The sequence below is a fragment of the Narcine bancroftii genome, chromosome 11 (genome assembly GCF_036971445.1).
Source record: "Narcine bancroftii isolate sNarBan1 chromosome 11, sNarBan1.hap1, whole genome shotgun sequence".
NCBI lineage: Eukaryota > Metazoa > Chordata > Chondrichthyes > Torpediniformes > Narcinidae > Narcine > Narcine bancroftii.
In genome coordinates, this window is record NC_091479.1 from 87960931 (window position 1) to 87980527 (window position 19597).

A 19597-nucleotide genomic window follows, 5' to 3' on the forward strand; every position below is an offset into this window, starting at 1 on the left:
ATGTCAAACTCAGGCCTTGGCCCGTAATATAATTATATTTGGCCTGCAAGATCATATCAAATATGTATTAGAGCTGGCCCGCTGGCCGCCGCGCCAATATAGCGCATGCACAGCTAATACTACAAATCCCAGAACGCTTTGCAAATGCGTTGGCGCCGGCCCGTCAGCCCGCTAATCGCCCCCACCTCCTCTCTTTACTTTCATTAGCGTCTGCGACCTGTCGCCCAACTCACATGTAATAAACCCCTTACGAAAAATGGCCAAACGAAAGACAGAAAACAAGACCTTTCAAGACAGGTGGGAGGCAAACTCTGACCCCATAGTTTGATGAACTTGCATCTAAGAAGAGATGCCAAGCATCTGGTTTAGACTCAGGTGCATCAGAGTAAATCACAGTGGAGCAAGCTAAGCTTGGATTAATATTTTCTTTGGTTCACTTTGGACTCTTCATCGTTGAAAGTTTGGATTTTCATTGAAGCAAGTTGTTATTTTTTTGACTTGTTGGCTTGTGAAAAAAAATACATTTAAAAGGAGCTTAAAGGCTATAGAGAAATATTATTTATTGAATATTTTATTTCTCATTTGTTAATGCTTCTTCTGGAAAGAGTTTAACCAAAACTATTATTAAACATTTATTTTAATAAGAAAAAGTTTAACATTACATATGTTGAAAGAAGAGAAAACATGCAGATGTTGTTGAAAATTTTCAATAAATATTTAGTTTGGCCCACGACTTAGTCCAAGTTTTTAATTTTGGCCCTCTGTGAATTTGAGTTTGACACCCCTGCTCTAGAGCTTTTTCTTTTGGTTGTTTTTATTTAATCTATTTTTTTTAATTTGAGTGACCAAACAACTATTATGGCGATGGTGTTATCCTTCTGTTCGTTGAGGTTTCCTAGATTTAGCTCAAATATAAATTTCAATATATTATACACATTTTCTACTCATCCGTAGATCATGACCATCCAAGATGTAAACATCTTGTTCAATTTTGTCAGAATGTTATTTATTCATCAAAACCATCAAGATCTCATGCTTCTTTGGCCCAAAGCTTGACTTTGTTCTGTCTTTTCCACTCCTTTTGATGCCTTTTAGCTACTTGCAAGTGTGTACGTCAGTCATCGTTTCGCATCTTCGACAGCGCACATAACAGCACCACACGAATTTGCAGTCACATCGCTGCACATGACGAACAACATGTGTATTATATCCCCGTCCACAGCACAGCAGGTTGCAGCCATCTGCAGTGGGTGAGGTTCTATTACATTCACGCCCTCGAGTTCCACGGATCCCTAACGCTTTATCCTCCACACAGTAATTGGGCGATTTTTTAATGTGCACCAGGTCCTCCTTCTTCACTGGCACTTTCCGCTGCTCCTTGTCTCTGCGACGAACCTTCTTTGATTTATCCAGGATTTGGACACTGTGTTCATATTTCTCTTTAAGGAATTGGCCAATTTTGTCAAAGGACGACATTGTTTTCCAGCAAGTTTTCACAGCACACGAACCAGACACACCGTGGCAACGGCAGTTCACGGACATCAATTTGGACACAGCCTGTAACAGCCAGCAAGTTACCACCACTGTTAAGTTTGCAATACACATGCTTAGTAAATTAAACATCCAGCTTACATGCATTTTTCTTTTTCAATTAATAAGTATTCAGAAATAATTATGAAATAATATGTATTGGCCCACACATAACAGTCTCTGTAGTACAATTCATTGAATATCTTTTGTTATCAGAAGCTCCTCCTGAGTTATTTTCCAAAGCAAGAAATAGAAAAGGAAACTTTCTCTGGACAATTATTTTATATAACTGTAATGTGTGCTTTTGCAATTACTGAAATTTTGGTCGACCCAATGCAAATGAGAACTCTGCCTCTGGGTGCATTCTCGTTTATTGTGATGGAAAGCTTTGCTGTAAATGCTAAATCGATGGAATACAAATCAGCTTTCTGACCCAAGTTGAGCCCAAACATCACAAAAATGCTTTGAAGCCTTAGGCTCCAAATGTTGAACTAGACCCAGGATTTAATTCCCAGCTTGATAACTGCATTATCAATTGCAGTCTTTTGTGATTCATTTACATCCTATTAGCGTAACTGGAATGGAATGGGGCATGGGTACTAATCTAGGTCAATGTGAAAGTGACAAAATGTACTTTAAGCAGTACGTGTTGGTACAATTATGATATTCCAATTTGCAAACATTTTGAAAATTGTCAAGCTTTTGCTACTTTAATGAGCACATAGAATTCCAAACTAAATAAGTGAAGATTAGCTATAGTTTGATGTCACAATTAGGAAAAAAAATCCAGATTTATAATGATAATACTGAATTGTTGATGTAATGTAGGGAATAACAGTAAAGTTTGCCAATGCAACTTAAGCATCGCATATTCAGAATATATCAGTGTTTCAAGAGCAGCTTAATATCCAGTTATTATTTCCCAGGATGAGGAAAGGAATTGCAGACTCAACACATTATCTTCTTCCACACTTGTGCTATTTCTGAATTACTAACACCGTGCAAATATCAGTGGGAACTTTTATTTAATATTAGTTTAGTTATACTCTCAACACCTTTCCTGTAAATAATCAGGCATTGTCCAAATGGGGATAGGAGTTTGGGAAAGCAACTTAAATTGTTGTGACTTTGGCCTGAATTTAGTCTTTTACTTAGTGGTTATAATTCTAACCTCAAGTCAGACCAGTAGTTCTCAATCTTTTTCTTTCCACTCACATATCACTTTAACTATTCCCTATGCCATGAGTGCTCTGTGATTAGTAAGAGATTGCTTAAGGTGGATGTGAGTGGGAAGGGAAGGTTAAGAATCACTGCTCTAGATCCAATTGTTACTGAAATATTTTCTTTGGAGTTATGAAACTGTCCACATCACGAGTCAATTAGATACAACTAAAACAGTGGTTTCAAACTTTTTTTTTCCATCCACATACTACCTTAAGCAATCCTTTACTAATCACAGAACACCTATGGTAGAGGGATTGTTTAAAGTGATATGTGAATGGAAAGAAAGGTTGAAAACCACTGAATCAGACAATGATAGGTTTCAGCATCACCCAAACATCCCTGGAGAATGGAAACTAAAATATTTCATAATGATGTTAGATTTTAAAACTAAATTGAAAGGAGGGCACTGAAGGCTTCCTGATTGTCAAGGGTGTGTATCTGGAGCTCAGATTGCTGGTGGTTCAGACTGAAGGCTCTGTGCCATGGGCATTCAGTGATCCTGGGGGAATCTTTTGCGTCTCTTTAACTGGTTGCAAGGTGCTAGGCAATTCTTGCTGATAGTGAATCCTTGTCTGCCTTACAGTAGACTAAAAGAAATTTTGTGTAATTTCACTTTTTCTGTTTTACTACATGAAAATAAAATAATCTTGAATAAATCAAGATTATAAATAAGAGACTGCAAATGCTGGAATCTGAAGCAAAAACAAACAGTAGGAGGATGTCTGTGTGTCTTTCTCCAGCAGTTAGTTTCTTCTTTAACACAGACGAGTTTAGGTTTTAGTTTAATTCTAAATAGCAAGTAAAGATAGGTGTTCAGAGAAATTTGTTAACTTGTATAATTGAGATACCTTGGAAGTTGAAAAGCTTTTTAAAAATGATCAGAGAAATCCAAAAGGAAATCAACAGCACTTGAGGGGCATGATTTTGGTAAAAATCAAAAAGCTAATCATCTAAATGAATGAAGTTCAAATATATCTAGGATCAATGGTTGTCAACCTTTTTCTTTCTACTTACATACCACTTTAAGTATTCCCTATCCCATTGGTGCTCTGTGATTAGGAAGGGATTGTTTAAGGTGGTATGTGGATGGAAAGAAAAAGTTTGAAAACCACTGTTTTAATCATACCTAATTGACTTGTTATATGCACAGTTTCATAACTTCAAAAAAAATGGGCCAATGACAATTTTTCGCAAGCAAAATATTTCAGTAACAATCGAGTCTAGAGCAGTAATTCTCAACATTCCCTTCCCACTTACATACCTCCTTAAGCAATCCCTTCCTTATCACAGAGCACTGATGGCATCGGAATTACTAAAGTGGTATGCGAGTTGAAAGAAAAAGGTGGAGAACCACTGATCTAGGTGTACAAGTGATAAATCACAATATGTCCACAGGCAAGTGGCAGTATTGGTTAGCAAGCTTCAAAACCTGGGCCTCTGTACCTCCCCCGGCACCCCGGATCTTTATCAGAAGACGAGTCAGTGCGTATGAATAACAGCATCTTCTCACTGATGAAGGCACACCTCAAGGATGCATATTTAATCCACTGCTCTAATCTCTCTACACCTCTGACAAATGCCATCTACAAATTTGCCAATGACATCACAGTTGTCGACAGAATAATAGATGGAAATAAGAAAGTGTACAGGAGTGAGATAGAACAGCCAGTTGGGTGGTGTCACAACAACAACTTTGCCCTTAACGTCAGCAAAATTAAAGAATTGATTGTGGACTTTAGGAAGCGGAAGTCAGGAGAACACAAACCAGTCCTCATCAAGGGGTCAGCAGGGGGGAGGGTAAGAAACTTCAAATTCCTGTATCAACATCTCTGAAGACCTATCCTAGGGTTATCACATTGTAGCAATCGTGAAGAAGGCTCTCGAGCAGCTATTAGGAGTTTGAGAAGATTTGTCACCAAAGACTCCAGGTGTACAGTGGCGAGCATTCTGATTGGTTGCATTACTATATGGTACGGAAGTGCAAATGCACAGGACAGGAAAAGGCCACAGAGTATTGTAAATGTGATTGGCACCATCATCGACACTAGTCTTCACTCCATTAGGATATCTTTAAGAGGTGTTGCCTCAAAAAAGAAACTTCTATCATCAGGACTCTCACCCTTTTGTCACTGCCACAATCAGGAAGGAGGTATGGAAAACATTTTCTTCCCTTCTGCCATCAGAACGGACAATAAATCTATGGACACTACCTCACTTTTAATCCTTTTAGCATTCGTTTTTTTTTAAAATCTTGTATTTACAGAAATGTAATTTATAATAATTTTGCACCTGGTTCTGCACAATCCTGCTGCTGCAAAACAAATTTTGTGACATGTTCATGGCAATAAACCTGATTCCGATTGGTCTTTAATGCAAAGGGGATGTGGTTTAAGAAGAGGTTTTATTATAGTTATATAGGGTGATGGGGAGCCTGAAATACTGTACCTACCAAAAAAAAATAGTACAATTGAAAGCAGCCCAAGAGATTCACTAAGTTAATTCCTGAGAGGAAAGGGCTGTCCTATTAAGAGAGGTTTGACAGTTTGGCCTTGTATTCCTTTTCAATTTTAGAAAAATTAGGGGTGACCTGATTCAATAGTCTCTCAAATGCTGAGAGGTTTCCACTAGTGGGAGAATAACAAAGTGACAAAATAAGATGCTGATAATTTAAAACTGTAGTACATAGAAAAGGCTCTCAGGGGTTAGTGAATCTCCAAAAGCCTCTATCCATGAAGGTAGTCAGGGTGTGGAGTGCAGTGCAGATCATTAAATAGATTTAAGGTGGAGGCAGATGAACATTTAAGAGGAACTGTGGGAAACTGGCACAGAAGAGGAGTTGTGGTTAGCCACGATCATATTGAATTGTGGGAGATAATGGGTTGAGTTGCTCCCATTTTCTTGTGGTCTTCTCCAAATTAATTTCTGATGAGTTAGGACCCACTTTAGGGTCAAGAGCCACCTTGTGAGATTCTTGTACCAATATAAAGGTTAAATTACACTCATTAGGAAGTGATAACTTTCATCTGTAAGCAATTATGTTCTAATCATCAGTCTTTTGTTTAGTGCACAAAAGACAATTGAAAGCAGAGAACATTTACTGGCAACACGAGGTCAATGAATGAGTCAGAAGCAGGTCAGGGCATGATTCAGCTAAGTGTCCACAGCACACAAGTCAATTTACTTAGAAAACAGATTGTTGAGAAAAGAAACAGAAGCAACAGTAACTTGTCCCAATAAAAAGTCAGAAATCCTTCTTGTAAAATGCAAAACAATCCTAAAATAAATACCAAAAATAATAAATAATCAACCTGAAGCATTAACTTTCTTTTTAGATATGTTGCTTGTTCTGTTGAGCATTTATACTTTTTATTTTGAATTGCATCATCTACCACTGCAGATGCACGAAATCAGGTTGATTGACAGGTCAATAACCCTTTCAGCTCCACTTTAGAGGACGGAGTCTCAATGTGGACAAGATGTAGGAGAGGATTCTGAACTGCACATCAAGTGGAGAACACCAAGTTCCTTGAAGTCCACGTAACTAGTGACCTATCATGGATGCACATCTCCTCACTTGTCAGGAAGGCACAACAGCCATTGGACTGCCTGAGAAGTCTGAAGTGGGAAAGGCTACCAGCCACCATCCTGTCAACCTATAGGAGTTCTATGGAAAGCATCCTGGCCAGCTGAATCAAAGTGTAATGTTGCTTCAGAGAAATGGATCAGAGAATCACTGATGTCTCTCCCCACCAATGTTCTACCAGGATGATTGTCTGAAGAGGGCACACAAAATCATCGAGGACCCCTTCCACCCCACACACATCTTTCAGCTACCCCATCAGGGAAGAGACACAAGGGTATTAGAGCCAGCACCGCAAGGTTGAGGAACGACTACTTCCCACTGGCAAAGCGAATGCAGAACGACCAAAGGAACTGCTCACACTAACCTTCCTAGACTCTCATAGGTTCCCAACGATATTTGTATAGATAAATACGTGTTTATGGACGTTAAGTCTGGTTGTGTGTCTGCGTGTTCTGCACGGAGGACCGGAGAACTGTTTCGTCGGGTTGCACCTTGTGCAATCAGATGACAATAAACTGATTTGATTTATAACCTTATTTACTGGACCTCGTCTCCAGATACTGAGCAACAGCCAGGCTGCCTGACTTGTGGGGCATTCCCAACCATTTCTGTTTCTAACCAGTGCAACTACGGGCCCGTGAAGTGCGGGAGTTTGACGGAGGGGGAAACCACTCCTACCTGCCGACCCGCCTCACTGTTGTGCAACACCATGGTCACCCGTGCTTCTTTGTCCACTCCGACAGCCCCCGCCGCCGCTTTGCCACTCGTGTCGACGAACCTCCTGCTGAGCGCCGTGCCGTAGTGCAAGTGGTCCGAGCAGCCGCCCCAGTGCCAGCCCTCGTCGGCCGAACCGCCGCTCCGGAGGCTCCGGTCGCACGAGCACTCCGTCAGGTTACCCGCGCTGCAGGCGCGCGTCACCGCGTGCACGAGCCCCGCCGACATCACCGCCTGAATAAAAGCGCTCTCCTTCGTACCTGCACACCAGAGAGCAAGGCTCGTCGTTACCTAGCGGGCAATGGCAAATGCAAAACGGGGCAGAGCAGCGAGACCAATGCACCAAATGCAGGAATGTCCAGGTGGTCAAGCAGCATCTGCAGAGAGAAAAACGCTGACGTGCTCAATGAACATGCGTGAAACTTTTAAAAAGTCATTTTGCTTCTGGAACTTTTGCACTCAGGATTAAAGGCATCATTAACATCTTCCAGGCTAAGAATTAAGTGGAGTTGGAAAGAGACATTTAAACTCCAAACGCATATATAAACCCTTTAAAGAAACGATCCCGAAAATGATTGTATTCGCCCACAATCCCTGGGAGCTGTCACATTAACTTCTCTCAGTTCACTTCGATCCCAGGTTGCGGCGCCAGTCTGGAGCCGGGAGTCAACACTTCGGACCCAAGACTCATTACTGCATGTGGAGGGTGAGTAGTTACCGTCTTTTCATGAATGAATATTTAACAAACGATAAACCCAGGTTCACGACTCGTGCCTGCGTTCGGAAAGCACTGAAGCAATAACTTGCTACTTTTAATTTCCATTTCACTCGAGTCTGGTCTGCGCGCTTCCTGTGTACAATGTTGTAAAGATAGGAATCGTGAATGCCCATTATCCCCTTTCCCCAGCTGTAGGCTGTGTACTGAACCGCACGGCTATTAGGCGAGGTCGTGGACGACGCGGAGTCGTCCGTGTTGAAAGCAAGGAAGTTTACAAATCCGTTTTACTGTCGTTTGATATCTTTCCGACCTCCCCTGATCGGCTCACTTACAAATAACGATTCTATGTTTTAGACAAAATTGTTACCACAAGAGAAACGTGACGTTGAAAGTCACGTAGGAAAATTAACTGGTTTGCTAAAAAAAACTCTTGGAGAAATCTAGGCAAATAATTTGTGTTCAAAAGGTACTCGGGGAACAAAGTAGTTTTGGTTTAAATAGGTTCAAATTTTGTATTTCCCATCACAACTTTACATTGTTTCATGTTCGTAAACTTTAAAAAAAAATGTACCAAACGGTTAAAAAAGTGAATTGAAATCACCTGGCGACGATGAACAGCGGCCCGGGGAACAAACTATTAAAGCGAAAAGATAAATACTTATTTGCAATTTCATGAGACATTCGAATCGATACTTATTTTAAAGTGAAAACAATTGTTTATAACCAATAATTACATTCTTTTACAGAGACAGTGAGATTTAATTGAAAAGGTGAAAATCTTAAAAGTTTCATTTGTTTGTTGTTGCCTCTTAATTCAGGCCAAAGTTGTACTCGAGTCCTGAAATAATGCCTGTACACCTGGATTGGAAAATTTATTAAAACATCTATTTAACTTACCACTTGTTAGCTCATAGCCGAACACAGAATAAACATTAGTAATAGAGCAATTCCACCTCTCGTGTTTAAACTGATTTTGGCACTCGGAGATACCAATGCGTGCTCCTTCGTTAATGGCCGGCAAAAGATTGGGGTTTCTTTTGCAGAGATCTTTCTGTTTGTTTGTGAGCGGCAAACCTAGACAGCCCATCTTCTCCGTAACTCCACTGGCTGTGGATCCTAGCCACCTGTTGCGAATATATAGAAACGTACATCACTATCAAATAACCCCAACACGGAAAATAAAAAGCATCCTACACCATATAACCATATAACAGTTTATGGCATGGAAACAGGCCATCTTAGTCCTACAAGTCCACACCGGTTCACTAGTTAGAGTTGCAAAGAAAGCTTTTGGTACAGTGGCCTTCATAAATCAAAGTACAGGAGCTGGGATGTTATGTTAAAGTTGTACAAGACACTGTCAAGTATTAAACTTTACTTACATCCAGTTTCCTTGACAGTAGCACGGAAGTACTGTTAGAACGACCACGAATAAGAAGTTTTGGTCTAAGCCAAAAGAAGCCCCTCTCTCCATGACCGAATCATTTATGATCTTTTGCTACGCGAGGGTGTCACGGTGTTAATGGAATTGAAAATGAGCGCACATTTCTGCAACTTGAGGGGGATGAGTCTGCTGCAGACTGACCACGCCATCCATTTCTGAAATTCGGTGGGAGCGTCCAGAATAGGACTGGAGAGGCAGAGTTTGAAAGAAATGCAGAATGATAAAGAGCGATAAAAAGATGAAGCAAGTCCTGAGAAGGATTGTATCTGCCAAAATCTTAGCTGCCGCCCACAACTTACCATTGGACAAATAAAAGACAAACTGCTGTAACGATTGGTCGGTGGTCTCGTGACACTACACCGCAGGAAATGTTCCATTTAATTCGCCCATTCAAGTGTTAACCTTGAACATAGGAAGGTTTACGTTATAATGCGGATGGTAGCTAAGAATTTCCCCCCGAATATTTCAAGTTGAAATCATCGTCGTCTTAAATTCTGAATTCTTAAATTGTTAGTACATTCTCGTTCACATGATGCGCTCTGTTCAACTTGATATTTAACTGATTTAGTAGATGTGTTTCGAAAGCAAATTACAACTGAAATTGCTGGAAATCTGATATAAAGCACCGGTGGAGAGAAACCAAGTAAACGTTTCATCTCCAAGATGTGATAACATTAAACGTAGTTTCTCCCCCCTCCCCCCTCTCTCCACGGATGTTGCCTATTCCGCGTGTTTCGAGTATTGTCCATGTTGTTCCATAAACGTGCCAGCTAAATGCTTGTTGAGAATGTGGAAGCTATATCGAAACCGAATATCATAATATCTCGAATAATTACTAGATGAAAATGCTTGATTGGAAAAAGAGTACGGCTATTGATTTGACTTAAACTATTGCTTTACTGTTAAATTCGATCAATTGTGTGTGTGAGAGAGAGAGTGGCTGGGGAGGGAGGGAGCTACATCTTGGTAATTATGATACCTTTCCATCACCAGTGGTCATGACATTAAATCATGCCTTTGAAAAGTAGTGAATTGAATGTGTTTACTTGATTGTTAATAAGTTAAAATGGGCAATTAAAACACTGATTACTGTATATCAGGATTAAATCTAGTGTACATACAATTCCAATCTAGAATGAAATTACACCCAGGGAAATAAACTCTGTTCACATCTTCGGAAATATTTCCTAAGTATCTCAAATGATGGAGAAAATACTTGGAACAGTTAATATCACATGGTGAGCACAAAATGGAATGAAAATTTCTGCAGAACTCTCCCCATTTCATATAACAAGTCTATTTTTTCAAGTTGTAATTTATTGACAGAATGCACACATAATATCACATTCAACCCCGAAAAATTTTTGTTTCAATTTATAATCTTCAAATCCTGGTTGAAAATATTCGTCCTTGTTACGTATTTTTGGATTAGATTTGTGTGTATATTAAATAAACCCAAAAAAATCTTCATTATTCACGAAGATTTTGGATACCTCATCCAAGCTTTGTTAAACATGGTTTCTGATTTCGCGATATAATGCATTTCATTATTATGGAGTGCTCTCAATTTATTGTCGAATCACTCCACAGCAGACTATCCTTCTTCATTCCCTTCATCAAAGAGGAAACATCCTGCCACAGAGCGACTCAATATTGTTAGTGAGCTAACATAAGGCGTATCACGGGTGATGGAAATTATTTGTAATGTTACCTGTTAATTAGATTTCCTCAAAACATTTCTTAATTTTTTTAATATGTCTCTCTGTCTCTCTCTCTCTGTCTCTCTCTCTCTGTCTCTCTCTCTCTGTCTCTCTCTCTCTGTCTCTCTCTCTCTGTCTCTCTCTCTCTGTCTCTCTCTCTCTGTCTCTCTCTCTCTGTCTCTCTCTCTCTGTCTCTCTCTCTGTGTCTCTCTCTCTGTCTCTCTCTCTCTGTCTCTCTCTCTCTGTCTCTCTCTCTCTGTCTCTCTCTCTCTGTCTCTCTCTCTGTCTCTCTCTCTCTGTCTCTCTCTCTGTCTCTCTCTCTGTCTCTCTCTCTGTCTCTCTCTCTCTGTCTCTCTCTCTCTGTCTCTCTCTCTCTGTCTCTCTCTCTCTGTCTCTCTCTCTCTGTCTCTCTCTCTCTGTCTCTCTCTCTCTGTCTCTCTCTCTCTGTCTCTCTCTCTCTGTCTCTCTCTCTCTGTCTCTCTCTCTCTGTCTCTCTCTCTCTGTCTCTCTCTCTCTGTCTCTCTCTCTCTGTCTCTGTCTCTCTCTGTCTCTGTCTCTGTCTCTCTCTCTCTCAATGGAGATGGATAGAGAGAGAGAGAGAGAGAGAAATTGATATATATAGAGTTCGGCATTTTTACACCACACATGATTATGGCGGTAGCGAGCAGTCAGTGTTCTATACCTGCCAGATTCAGCTGCCACACTATGTGATAAAGGAGTTTTGATATATTTCGAACGCCTCGATGAGAGCTCTTAATCACTGAAGGATTGCCTTGGAAAATACGAAAGTAGCCATTTCATAATTTCAAGTGAAGTCTTAAAATTTGTTTTATCCGAAAGACAATGAGCAAGAATTATCGGTGGGGGGGGGGGGGTTTATTGAGAGGGGGAGGGATAGTGTTGAAAGTAGACGTAAAGTATACATCTATTAGAACACAAATTAGAACATTAATTGTTTATTTTGTTGTACAATTTTAACATAATCGGTCATCTTTTCATTTAAAAGCAACTCTAAATTGTTCGGTGTGACTTAATCCCCCTCAATGCATAGTCCCTTAACAAACAAGTCTGATTACTGTGCAATATTAACGAAAAGTTGAATCATGCTCTCAAAGTATGTTCCATTTTTTAAAATTCAGGATAAATGCAACAATATACCATTCGGTATAAAATGATTATCAGAATTGGGCATTTTTGTAATAACGTAATCCCCTTTATTGGAAGAATGCAGAAATCCTGCATGTGAAGTAAATGAAACATTAATGGTCGTCATTGTAATATTACCATTTTTCCAAGTCTGAAATTTGAATCGTTTATGCAATTTTAGCGCATTTCACGGAACTATTTCCGAGGAGCTGCTATTCAAAACAAACCAAGAGTTTCTTCTATTTAGTAGATAATATAGTAGTCTAAAGAAACGATAACAAGAGTATTAAAATATAAACGGATGTTTTAAATTTGAATATCGGTGTTCCGTAATGGAACTCAGACGCATTTAAACCTTTATACGCGGGTTAATCTAAACCTACCAGAATTTTCTACTGACCTTTTCTACCACATTATCAATCTGGAGACACGAAGGGCTCCCAACTCCAAACGTCGGCTCGCCGAGTTCGTCCTGAAGGTTGTTTTGCCCCAGGTTCCAGCATCTGCGGTCCCCTGTGGGTCCACGTATTAGCAATGTCTTTAAAATAAATACAAAGCTCCTTGCAGCTTCAGATCAGTTTTAAGCACCAAGGCCAAAAAAATATTGTGGTATTTCTGGATAATGGATTATACTAAGGGAATAGAAAGGACATTCTAATGAAAGAACATTTGTGTGCATTTGCAAATTAACGCTAAGGATACACGATCCATTTGAAAAGGTGTCGTATTGAATTACTTCCTTTCATCTCGTATTTGCAACCAAGATTTAGTCTTATTAGGGAGCACCTTGGGGAAGGATAGACATTTGTAGGAATAGATGTCCAGTCGTGTAATTTTTAAGTTGCCGGAATGGCATGCCCCACTAATTTGGAAGGACTGCTATGACCCCCAAAAAACGGACTGAAGTTTGCAACTGCGGTTTGGCTGAAACCATTGCTTGTAATTGCTTTCTGGTCAAGCTCGTTTTCCGACACCGCTCCCGATACCTTTCCAGATATTCGACGGGGCGGCTCTGCTCAAGTTCTGCCTCGTTAAACGACAGGCTGCTTCGCGCGACCTCCACACCAAGCTGACTTGTTTCCAAGGAGATCTGTGAATTTATTTGTGCCTACAAGGCTGATTTCTTCAATGTCGTGAATAAAGTTTTAGAAAACTTTGGAGCAAATCCCATTTTACTGCAGGGCACAAGATAATTATTTGATTTGTATTGTAAAATGCTGCCTGACTGAATCTTAAAATTACAAATTGAACAGTGCCTGAAGATTTATCAGTCAAAATGCTTTATAACCCGTGCTTTACATTTTATGTAACAATAAATGCACCTGCTGTAAATACCTTAATGTGTTGTTGCCACAAAGATAAAAAAACACCCTCAAAATCTAATGTCACTCATGGCAATACAAGTGAATCATTTAAACCTGTCAAATGAAAATTTTTGGCAGAAAAAAATGTTTAGAAAGATTAGATCTCTATTCAAACAGTTATGTCAAGAGCAATGAAAAAGCAAGGTTAATTAGCATCAAACAAGGACAACATGATAGGTCTGTTCATTCAGGAGCCTGATGACTACAAGGAGTTGAAGCCTGTTTATTGCATGCCTTCACACTCAAGTGTTCTTTCCAAAGGGAGGAGGGTGAAGAGAGTGTGTCTGGGATGTGATGGGTCCTTCAGAACGTTGGCTGGGAGCGGGAGATGTAGAAGGAGTACATAGATGGCAGGGATGTTTGTGCTATTGTTCTGTGCTGCATTCACTACCATCTTCCAATCCTGAGCTGAGCAGCTGCCACACTATGTTACGCCCACCAAATATCCATCTGCTGGTGCATCTGTAGAAGTTATTGAGGGATAAGGAGAACTGACCAAGCACTTTCTTGATCACAGTGCCAATGTGTTTGTCCCAGGAAATGAATATCATTGGAGATGCTTATTCCTAAGTTGAAGTTTTTTTACTCTTTCTACTTCATTGCCAATCCTGAAGCCAATAATCATCTCTTGTTGACTTTGAAAGATAAGTTGTTGGCATCCTGCTATCAGCCTTTCAATTTCTCTCCTGTATTTTATCTTGTTGTTATTTGATACCCAACTCACTACTGTGACATCATCTGCAAATTTGAAGATGGATCTGCAGGGGCATTGAGATGTACAGTTGTGGGTATAAAGGGACTATAGTAGGGACAGAGTATCATCCTTGAGGAATGTCGGTGATGAGTGTGATCAATGAGGAGATGCTGTTACCCAACTTCACTGATTGCGGTTGCTAGACAGTAAGTCAAAGGATGCCATTGAAGAGGGGGGTGTTGAGGCTCAGATCCTGAAGTTTGGGAATGAGTTTGCTGAGGGTTTTGGTATTGAAGGCACACCTGTGAATGGTAGTCTAATATGGATGGCCTTAAAATCAAGGTGTTTCAGTGCTGAGTGAAGAGCTAGGGAGATGGTACCTCCCACCAATCTGTTTGACCAGTAGGCAAATTGAGTTGATCAAAGTTGGCTGGTAAATTGGAATTGATGTGAGCTATGATCAGGTTTTCAAAGCACTTCATGATGGTAAATGTTAAAGCATCTAATTAATAGTAATTTAGGGCCATTATTATACTTTTAGATTTGAGATAGTAGTGGCCTTCTTGAAGATGGTGGGGACTATGGCCTATTTTAGGAAAGATATCTGTGAATATGCCCACTAATTGATCTATGTAGCGCACATCCTAGAACTCCATCTAGGTCAGTCGCTTTTTATGGGTTCACCCATTGAAAGGCCTGACTTCAGCAGCAGTGATTGTGGGTGCAACAATGTTTGTAGTAATTGATGTTAATATCCACTTCCTGCTGGCTCCCTGTTTGAAACACGTGTAATCCATTAGAGAGTGTTGTGCTGTGCACACTAGGCTGTTCAGCTTTGGTTTCTAGTCCCTGATTTCATGTCCATCATTGTTGCTGTGGGTCCGAGATGATCCTTGGGACTCCAATTTGATGTGGTACCGTGTCTCGGCTTCTCTGAAATATTGACTGTCTACTTTCCTCAGCTACTGCCAGACTTATTGAATGTGTCCAGGCTTTTCTGCTTCTATATTGAGTGCTATATTTGTTATTTTTCTCTTAAAATCAAATCCTTGGATGTCACCTATAAATTTATTGTCTGATTGCAACCAAAACTATAACCTATCAGTCTCTATTTATTTTTTCACTTTATTTTCAATATTTCCTCATTCCTCCCCATAATCCTATTCATAATGATTTCCACTTTCTTTTATCATATCAAATAATTTGAAATTACATATTTTCTTTGGCTTGGCTTCGCGGACGAAGATTTGTAATATACAATATGCTACTACAGATGTTGCTACATCTTGGTAATTATGATACTTTTCCATCACCAGTGGTCATGACATTAAATCATGCCTTTGAAAAGTAGTGAATTGAATGTGTTTACTTGATTGTTAATAAGTTAAAATGGGCAATTAAAACACTGATTACTGTATATCAGGATTAAATCTAGTGTACATACGATTCCAATCTAGAATGAAATTACACCCAGGGAAATAAACTCTGCCTAATGTTCTGAGATGGGTAATAATTGAAGGGAAGAACAGGGTTGATTGAATACAGTTGAATCAGAAGGAATTTATTAAAGATGGGCTGATATGGGGGTGGGGGGCAGAGCTTTTCAGTGCAACTTTTGGAAAATGGGACAAAGATACCTGGAGATGGCACCTCCTGGAATAGATAGAAGGGCGATTATTCAGGAGGGAAAAGGCAGAGATCTAGACGTTGCAGTAATGAATATACGGGCCTGGAGCATCTGACTTGCTGACTAGCAGCATTTGTCTCTAATAGGAAAGAGGCTGAATCAGCAGATTCCCTGATCAACTGCTTGATCTTTTGACTACCCACTCACTGGTGAAATGGATTATACTGGGGGGCGTGGCAAGATGGCGTAAGGATCAGACGTGCCTTCCAGTCCTCTCCTGACTCTATCTTATTGTTTTGTCTAGAAATGCCCGTTAAAATTCTTTAAAAGTTTAGATAATTTCAGTGCTGTTAATTTAACTTATGATGGTACAATTGGTGGAAAAGAGCAAAAAAAAAAACGACAACAGATCATCAAAAAACTACATTTTCCAAAAGTTCAAGTTTTGGAGCCTACCTACAGGAAAGACACCGGGACTCGGTGTGAAATGGATCCCAGGAGAGAGGTACAGTGTTCGGATGTAGAGCTTTATGTTACATTGGTAGAGCCCCCTAAAGAGGGCGCCAAACAGCCTTTAGAACAAAGAGTTACTCAAAGGCATTTGTCAACTGTAGAGGTGGCGCTGCAAACTGCATCTCTTGAGATAGAAAAACCTATACAACTTGATGTACTGGGAGAACTTAATACATTATGGACTGGGGAAAACCCCGGCCAGTGTCCTCCAGTCATTGCTGGAGAGGCTGTGGCTGGGGTTTCCACACGCAGTCATACTACAAGGAAGACAACCAGAATGAAGGAAGGAACAGAAGATCCTTTGGTTATGCAGAAGAAGCAGGAATCTGTTGAGCCAAAATCTCTTCCAATTGAAAAGATTTTTGTGAATCTTGAATCTAAATTATCTTATACAATGCAGGGATTATCCAAGATTATGACTGAACTTGGTACTAGGTTTAATACTCTGGTGAAAATACATTCTCAACAGATGGCTGAGTTTGGAGCTTTTAAGCTTGAAGTGAGAGATAAATTTAATTCGTGTGAAGAAGATATAGATGAAATACGGGATCAAGTTTTTGATGTGTCCAAAATGGTCGAAGACTTACAAACTCAAAACAAAAATTTGGTGAAAAAGATTGATTATTTTGAAAACCAATCCAGACAGAACAATATAAAGATTATTGGTTTGCTGGAAGGAATGGAGGGACCAGACCCAAGAAAATTTTTTACTGAATGGATTCCGCAGGTGCTGGGTCAAGAAAATTTCCCGGAAGGTATAATACTGGAACGTGCTCACAGAGCCTTGCGTAGAAGACCTATTTCGGGTCAAAGTCCAAGACCTGTTTTGGTTCGTTGCTTAAATTATTGCGACAGAGAAATAATTTTACGAGTGGCTATTAGAAATGCACAGCAGAGAAAATCACCCTTGATGATTCAAAATAATCGAGTTTTCTTCTATGTGGATTTGAGTCAAGAAGCTATGTTCCAAAGACGGGAATTCAATCCTGCTAAAGAGTTGTTGTGGAAGAAAGGTTACAAGGCAACCTTTAGATATCCAGCTGTTTTGAAGGTTTTCCAAGATGGTTGCCAAACAAAGTTCTTTGATTCTCCAAAGGAAGCTATAGCATTTGCTCAAGAGCTGCCAATTACTCAGTTTCAACAGAGACATAGTCCGCCGCGATCTCTAAGGAGACAAGAGATGGAAGAAAAGAACCGTGCTCCAAGAAGGAATGGTTGTAATGGTGACTCAGCAGTTGGAGCTGATTAAAAGAAGAGTTGTCCTTTTTTCTAATGTTTTTTTTTAAAAAAAGGGATATTAAATAATGATGATGTTAGTTTAAGATGAAGTGAGAGTTGGGGGAGAGAACTGGATAGGCGCTATTTCCTGAAAGTCATCTGCTACGTGTGAGTTATCTCACTCCCATTTTTTTGGGAGTTACCGCATTGCGCGGTTTAGACGGGAGGGGGTATTTTTAACCTCCTACCCGTTTTTTTTTGTATTATTAGATTAGAGAGTGAAGGGTTTTTTTTTTGTTTAAATATAAAAAAAAAAGCATAAGAAAGTATTTGATTGTTTAAAAAACTAAAAACTGATGTGGTTTTTTTTGTAAAGTTTATTCAGTAGATAAGGAATATTTGAAATTTAAATGTGAATGGGATGGATAAGTTTTTAATATTTTTTCTTTAACTTTAAGGTGAAAGGAGTGGTAATTCTGGTGTATATTATTTTGCTATTTTAGTTAATAGAACGAAGGGAATAATGGTGAAAGTTATAAATTGAATTGTACAGTTCTTAATGAGGTTTGAATTTTTGGTTTATGCTCCATTTGTTGAAGATATAGATTTCGTTGTAGATGTTTTTATTATTTGGATATCTGAATTTTAACGTAATGATTGGGGATATTTAAATGTGGTATTGGAGCTTTTATTGGATAACTATTCAAGAGTAAAAGGGAAAAATGGTGGAAGAGTACTAAAATTGAATTGTACAATGCTTAATGAGGTTTGAATTTTGTTTTAAGATGGTGGTTTATGTGACTAATATGATGATAGATGTGAAGTTAGTTGATATTTGGTGAAGGTTTATCTCTATAGAGAAAGTTTTTTTTAAAATTTTTCATGCTACAATTTTTTTTAAGAATTGATTATTGTTTAAGAATTTTTGATAGATAATGTTACTAACTTTACTAATTTTTTATATTAAGTTTGAGTTAAATATATGTTTCATCTTAACTCTGTTAAATATATGCATTTAAGTTTGATTTAAATATGTTTTTTAAGTCTGATATCTTAGTATTAATTACTTTTCTTTTTGTTAGTATTTTAATCGGTTATGTTTTTGTTTTTTTTTATGTGGTTTTTTTCTCACATATTATTAACTTTATTAATTCTTCACTCTTTATTTTGAGGGGGAAAGGGGGGGTTGGACTAATTTGAGTTGGGTTATTAATGTGTAATAATTATTGGGGAGGGTATAGTTTATTTAGATTACTGATACTGTATTGTAATTTTATTATTTTCTTAATTTTTTTAATGTAATCCTATATGTTATTCATGTTATAAAATCTTAAAGTTAAAAAAAAAAGAAATGGATTATACTGTGCCACTGGGATTTGTGTCAGTGTTTATTCTTTGCCAACTGTGCATCTGGACCACAATGATGGTATGGACCCTATGAAGGGAGGGGTTCTGGATGACTGAGATGGGGGTGGGATACTAGCTACTGTCTCCACATTCATCCTTACTTGTGCAGTTGGAATTAATGCACAAAGTTACCATGATGTCTTCGCAACAAAGACAAGGTATTAGTCTTCATTTGGTGACAGGTGATCTGAACTTAACTTTTTCATGTCCCCACACCATTGTAATGACTGGTTTGAAACCTGACAGCAAACTGCCATTCTGCGCCCAAAGCCACAAACCATCTGGTCACAAACAACTGCCCTTTTACTAGTGACTTTGCACACCTATCTTTTCCACAGCTTGAGTGAGCTGAGAGGACACTGCGAGAAATATCCCTGCTGGCCATGAGACTGATGGATCCTGAGGCTAGCCACTCTGTATGATAGACCACTGTGAACAGAACAAGATTCAAATGTTACTGTGAAACTAAGAATCACAGGAGATGGTAGCATTCTCAATGCAAGTGTTGATTTTGTGAATATTGATGGGTGTGATGATCACTTTTAATCAATCTCTCAAGATTCCAGTGACAAGCCTGGTTATGGATTCTGCATGATGCAAGCTTCTGAGGCAAAATTGTGGGTACATCACAGTCATGCACAAATTGAAAGGCTTCCATTCAACTTGATATCATTTGTATGAAATTGGCTCCAATCTCCCTTCCCAATTAGAATAT

General features: G+C 39.1%; 1 protein-coding gene and 1 long non-coding RNA gene across 4 annotated transcripts in view; one reads left to right on the forward strand and one right to left on the reverse strand.

Moving 5' to 3' along the window:
• The window catches only part of LOC138746097 (uncharacterized), a 158172-nt gene that overhangs the window by 13762 nt on the left and 124813 nt on the right, over nt 1–19597 (forward strand). For 2 of the 3 annotated variants that reach the window (XR_011346696.1, XR_011346695.1), the window contains exon 3: nt 6195–7757. The exons of the other annotated variant lie outside the window; for it this stretch is intronic. This is a non-coding gene — a long non-coding RNA (uncharacterized lncRNA). The remainder of the gene's footprint in view (nt 1–6194; nt 7758–19597) is intronic. 3 annotated transcript variants of the gene reach the window in all.
• Nucleotides 699–9455, reverse strand: wnt16 (wingless-type MMTV integration site family, member 16). The gene is made up of 4 exons (XM_069903936.1): nt 9152–9455; nt 8667–8893; nt 7016–7311; nt 699–1557 (listed from the first exon to the last, which is right to left on the reverse strand). The coding sequence occupies exons 1-4, from the start codon at nt 9241–9243 to the stop codon at nt 1096–1098; spliced, it is 1077 nt and encodes a 358-aa protein (XP_069760037.1). The 5' UTR covers nt 9244–9455; the 3' UTR covers nt 699–1095.

Bases quoted from the DNA above. Each gene is read 5' to 3' on its own strand.
- wnt16 (XM_069903936.1), bottom strand. From the start codon at position 9,243: ATGGAGAGAGGGGCTTCTTTTGGCTTAGACCAAAACTTCTTATTCGTG. The intron at 7,312-8,666 runs GTAAGTTAAATA...TCTGGTGTGCAG, and splicing joins CGGCTATGAGCTAACAAGTG to GTACGAAGGAGAGCGCTTTT. The intron at 1,558-7,015 runs GTAGGAGTGGTT...TGGCTGTTACAG, and splicing joins ACAGTGAGGCGGGTCGGCAG to GCTGTGTCCAAATTGATGTC.